This window comes from Penicillium manginii (genome assembly GCF_028828005.1).
Source record: "Penicillium manginii strain IBT 31320 chromosome Unknown utg000007l:1.0-2284322.0:1.0-2285126.0, whole genome shotgun sequence".
NCBI lineage: Eukaryota > Fungi > Ascomycota > Eurotiomycetes > Eurotiales > Aspergillaceae > Penicillium > Penicillium manginii.
In genome coordinates, this window is record NW_026643108.1 from 2,024,158 (window position 1) to 2,029,513 (window position 5,356).

The window sequence follows — 5,356 nt, forward strand, 5'->3', positions numbered from 1 at the left end:
AGAGCTTCCTGTGCTCTCGGTTTCGAATGATGCGTATGCCTAGGAACCAGCGAGCGTCACCATGGTCGGTGAGCTCCCAGTTTGCATGGAGATCGCGCTCCAGCTGTTCGGCTTGATGCCGTTGGGATGGATCACTAGCAATAATGATATCATCCACATAGAAGAAGACAATGATGTCTTTTCCAACAAACACACACGGATCTTCAGGCAGTGCAGTTAGTCCTATCTTTCCCAGGACGCCTGAGGCCTCCTGTTGCCATAGCTTTGGGGATATCCGAAGTCCATATAACGCCTTTTCGAGTTTCCAGCATAGACCTGGTGGTGAGGTTGAACCATCTGGAAGTTTGGTATAAACCGGTTTTGGCAATGTGCTGTTGAGGAATGCATTCACAGCATCCAATTGCCTCACATCCCAGTTGAATGCGGCAACCAGGCCAAAGATAATGCGTGCAGTTCAAGCGGCTAGGGTAGCGGCTCTCTTTTCGTCTGGTGTTACTCTTTCAAGATCACCGCGTACACATAGACGAGCTTTGAACTTCCGGAGATTGCCATCTTGATCAAACTTATAGTCAAAGACCCATTTCAATGGCAACACCTGGACGGAACGGTCATTTGGTTCTTTGACCTCTTGGAATGTTCCCTTAGCACGCAGGCTATTGGTCTCACGGGCTGCAGCAGCTAGGAAGGCCTCGCAGTGAGGATGACGGAGCATGTCCTTCCAATTCTGCGGCGGTGGTGGTAAGTCATCACGATGTTGGTGGTGTTCTTGTTCGGCATTGAGGCCGGTGGCAAATGCAGCCAATAGCTCCTGAGGCTCTTCTGCATAGTCCTCATGAATAGGAGCGGCGAAATAGGCACAGTCGTCTCGGTGGGTTGATCTCCGCTCACGACGACCTTCTAATATATTCGACTCTTGCACAGTGGAATCGATACTTCTGGGCGCCACAAGTGGTGGCTCAGGCGGCTGATCTGGTGGCGCCTGTGAGAGTTCTTGGTTCAATTGGGCTTCACTGTCCCATAGCGGCTCTGGTGTGAAAGAATCGAAATTCTGCGCAGACTGCTCAGGCAGTTGATCAACGCTTTGATAGCTCTCCACCCCCTCAGTCTCTGCAGCAGGGTTTCATGCCGGAAAACGATCATGTGACGGTGTAGATAGTAACGACGGCAATTCATCGTCAGGGAATGCTCCTGGTGGTGTATGCTCAGAGTGATCAACTGGTTGCTGGGGCTTCCATTCCACAGATGGTGGGGTCAATTCCTGGATTGGTTCTGCACGGTCATCCGGTTGCTGCGGACCCTCAGGCTCAGGCGTCCGTTATGTCGTCTGAATTGGCGCATAGAATTGGCGTTGCTCGGCTATATAAGAATCGAATGAATGGGCAGGCGGTGCTGGTTGGCCAGGCTGTGGCATCACTGTGCTAGCCGTTCCAGGGCCAGTCACATAATCCATCCAGTTATCTGTCAACCCTCGTTCTTTCAATATCACACGATCAACCTCATCCTTCGTCATAGCATCTGCTGCAGGAATGGGCAATGGCTCCTCCTTCCAATATTCAATATTTGGATGCCAGCGTCGCGATTCATCGAAAACTGCATCTCGCACACGAATGATATCGTTCTTCCGAGGTCTCCATATTCGCCAGACATTCGATGCTTCATATCCGACTAGAAAGCCGATTTCAGCGCGCGGACGGAGCTTATTTCGTTGAGGAATTCTGTCCAGACGAAAGTAGGTAAGACTACCATATATTCTGAGACCAGAGAGATCTGATTTCTTAACTCCATCAGCATCCAGTAAAGGGCGAGCTTCATCCCAAGGCACAATCCATTGGGATTTATCCTTCAAATAGGTCGGTGTGCGATTCAATATCCATGCAGCTGCCATGACCATCTCCGGCAACAGGGCTTCTGGCAATTTGCCTTCAATTCGCAGCTTTCTGGCTTTCATGGTGATCACACCCCCTGAGCGCTCGCCTGGTCCATTCATTTCCGCATGTTGTGGTATGGTGTGGGTGATAATGAAGCCTTCTCGTTTTAGCTCTTTCTCCACATCCTCCCTCACAGCCTGCTCGTTATCCGTATGAAATGCTACAATAGGCAATTTCAGGACTTTCGTTGCAAATGCAAGGAAATGCCGAATGGCCACGACCGCGTCATTTTTGAATTGGTGGGAATACGCCCAATGGAAACGAATTCCGGACACATAGAAGTGTGTGAAATATTGCATCTTATTGTATGCAATTGGCATGACCACAATGTCATAGAAAATTTGACCATATCGGCCGAATTGACGACCCCAGGGACGACGTGAAATTTGTCGTGGTGCCTGAGATAGTCGGCAGATCTCGCAATGAAACTGATCTCCATCAGGGGTTGTGGAACCATCGATCTTGATTCCATCCACAAGCTCAGCAGCTTCTTGACTGTGATTGGCTGAATATGACCTAGCCTGCGATGCCACACATCAATTGATGCTTGCGAGCTTCTTGATGCAGACGATTTCGGCGCCGCCATCGCGTACTGCGTCTCACATCCTCCTTTCCAAGCGATGGGGCTGACGGATAGTCAGGCTGTGGCATCACCGGCCGGTTGGTCAAATAGCCATAGGCCAGCTCCACGATCATGAGTCAATTTGGCAAAAGCACTGCCATTAGCACTGCGCATGCATCCACCGTTCTCATCCCATCGGCAACCTCTAGTCTTCGCTTGACTATATGAAACTAGGTTGACATGAAAATCAGGGGAATATTTGACATCATGGAGGCGAACGACGCTTGTTCCACCAGTGATAGGGTCAACACAAAGCATTCTGACAGTTCCAATACCTTCAACTCGCGTGAAGCTATCGCCAGTTCGCATGGCCGCCTTCTTCACGGTATATTGATCAAATAGGCTGCGATTATTGCAAACATGAATGCTAGCTCCGGTGTCCAATATCCATCGATCCCTAAGGTTCATTTTGGCTGTGGTGTTCATGGCCAAGTTATCCTCCTCGGGATATTCGTCATTCGGCAACGTTAATGCAGCAATTGGTGCTGATTTTTCGGCAGAATAATTGCCAGAACCGGTTAGTCCATTGCCATTTCCAGCCGTTCTGGCTATCTCTTTGTCAATGAATCTCTTCCAGTTGACGTGCTCTTTTAACAGGCGTTCCACACGTGCCATTTTATCCTGATCCAGTGGTTGCCAGCCCGCAGTACGACAAGACCACAATGGCTTCACCCATCAAGACCCAGGATTCCTCGATGTGGTCGCAAACAAGAGCCCTGAGGTGGTTCGAATCTACCTCCCACCGGATGGAAACACTCTTCTCTCGATCATGGACCACTGTCTCCGCAGTGTCAACTACGTGAATGTCGTCGTCGCCGACAAGCAGGAGCACATTCAGTTTTTGAACATGGACGAAGCTGTCCAGCACTGCACCAAGGGCCTCGGAATCTGGGACTGGGCTAGCAATGACCAAGGCGCAGAACCCGACGTCGTGATAGCATCTTGCGGTGATGTCTCAACTCACGAAGCCTTAGCCGCCACCGCGCTCCTGCGCGAGCACCTTCCACAGCTCAAAGTCCGCTTCGTCAATGTGGTGGACTTATTCCGACTGATCTCGAGCATGCACCATCCACATGGCCTGTCAGACAAGAGGTGGAAAGCCATCTTCACCACCGACAAACCCATCATCTTTAATTTCCACTCTTACCCCTGGCTTATCCACCGACTCACGTACAAGCGACCGGGCCAGCATAACCTACATGTGCGAGGCTACAGAGAGAAGGGCAATATCGACACTCCGTTTGAGCTGGCTATACACAATCAAACTGATCGATACAGCCTTGCTGTTGACGCTATTGACTTGGTTCAACATCTCGGCAACACGGCATCTGGTGTGAGAGAGAGGCTAATCAATGAGCAGCTAGCGGGCAAGGCCAAGGCGTTCAATAATGGACTCGATTCTGAGCATATTCGGAACTGGAGTTGGCCTTGGCCGAGAAAATAAGATGTTTAAGGTGATGGAAATGTTATGGGCAGAAAGTGGCAAGAGATTGAAGTGAAAGAGTTGTCAGCCAAAGACGCTTTTGATAAACAGGCATAATGTCGATCAACGATTAGAGATCCATATTGTTTCGAAACGACCGAATGTGCGTATATAAATGGTTTTTTCACGATAGCGTCAAATAAATGGAGATACATAGCCTTCGAGACCAACCTATACCCAGTCCAGTGGGTAGTGTTTTATAATTAACTAGAGTCACGGGTCGGGTTTCGACCCTGGACCCAAAACACGCCAGGGAAATTAACTATCAGTGATATATGCTATCTTACAGGGCTTGATATGTGTTGTAGGTCGTATTACAGATGTAAATAACCGGATATCCTTTTATATCTCATCGCCAAGGGGATAGCAAATGCCCATATTAAATAACATTCATGAATATTCTCCCAGTCAGCGCGGGGCTCGTATTCTTTTGCAGAGTCCGGGTTGTCATAACTTATTAAAGACATTTGAGACCACTGATTTAAAGGGATATTGTAAAAAGATATTGTAAACTTCCGACATATCAAAGCTAGACAAATAATAAGTGCTATGGAATCACACTTATGCCAACCTCTCATTCCAGAGTCAACTTCTGGCTATATCCGATTGGACCTATACCACCATTGGTGTATGCGACAATCCAAACTTCACTACACAGACCATATCAACATTAACATCAAATTTTCATCAAATTTTCATCAAGGCAAAATCAAATACCGATTCTTACCCTGGACGAACTAGCTCCTTTGATAGTCTGAAAGTAGCTATTTCTTTCGCAGTCTCCGCAACGCCAATAAATTCCATTTCCTTCCAATTCCGAGTAAGGAAAAATCCGGTTTTCGGGGTGTCAATATTCCATAACAGCTGCCAAGTTCGTTTCGATTTCATAATGGGGTCATTGACGACAATACCAAGGGCGGCAGGTGCAAGTGCAAGGATGGAGAGGAATGAGAGATACATTTTTGGTCTGAGGATACAATTTTAAAGGTAAACAAGTCTTCCTGCTGCTGCTGAATGTGTCGTAGGAGCGGGGATAGTGGGAGTTCTTATAGTGGTCATTCAAGTGCCAAGCTAGCTTCCTCCAGACTCTCATCATGGTCTCGTTCTTGGTACTTGTACACCTGCCAAGTAAGTGTTCGCGGAGTAGGTGATATCTAAAATGACTTACATTAGTTGGACCCTGCATCGAGTGTACAAGCCAATCAATCATATAGAGTCTACATGTCTCGTGTGATACTCTGTGCATTCAGGATATGCAATAAAGTCACATAACACGATTGGGCATAACTAGATAGAAGTTTATTGGTCTAAACCTCGGCTCTT

General features: G+C 47.9%; 3 protein-coding genes across 3 annotated transcripts; 1 reads left to right on the top strand and 2 right to left on the bottom strand.

Annotated features, from left to right (window-relative positions):
• Nucleotides 1-454: 454 nt before the first annotated feature.
• Nucleotides 455-2,624, bottom strand: N7533_010570 (uncharacterized protein; the record flags this gene model as incomplete). The annotated part of the gene is made up of 3 exons (XM_057107220.1): nucleotides 455-1,107; nucleotides 1,489-2,433; nucleotides 2,522-2,624. The coding sequence occupies 3 exons, from the start codon at nucleotides 2,622-2,624 to the stop codon at nucleotides 455-457; spliced, it is 1,701 nt and encodes a 566-aa protein (XP_056956437.1).
• Nucleotides 2,625-3,020: 396 nt separating this feature from the next.
• On the top strand, nucleotides 3,021-3,994 carry N7533_010571 (uncharacterized protein; the record flags this gene model as incomplete). The annotated part of the gene is made up of 2 exons (XM_057107221.1): nucleotides 3,021-3,067; nucleotides 3,181-3,994. The coding sequence occupies 2 exons, from the start codon at nucleotides 3,021-3,023 to the stop codon at nucleotides 3,992-3,994; spliced, it is 861 nt and encodes a 286-aa protein (XP_056956438.1).
• Nucleotides 3,995-4,607: 613 nt separating this feature from the next.
• Nucleotides 4,608-4,993, bottom strand: N7533_010572 (uncharacterized protein; the record flags this gene model as incomplete). Its single annotated transcript, XM_057107222.1, has 2 exons — nucleotides 4,608-4,683; nucleotides 4,761-4,993. 2 exons carry the CDS (start codon nucleotides 4,991-4,993, stop codon nucleotides 4,608-4,610), a joined length of 309 nt encoding a protein of 102 aa, XP_056956439.1.
• Between the last annotated feature and the right edge of the window lie 363 nt (nucleotides 4,994-5,356).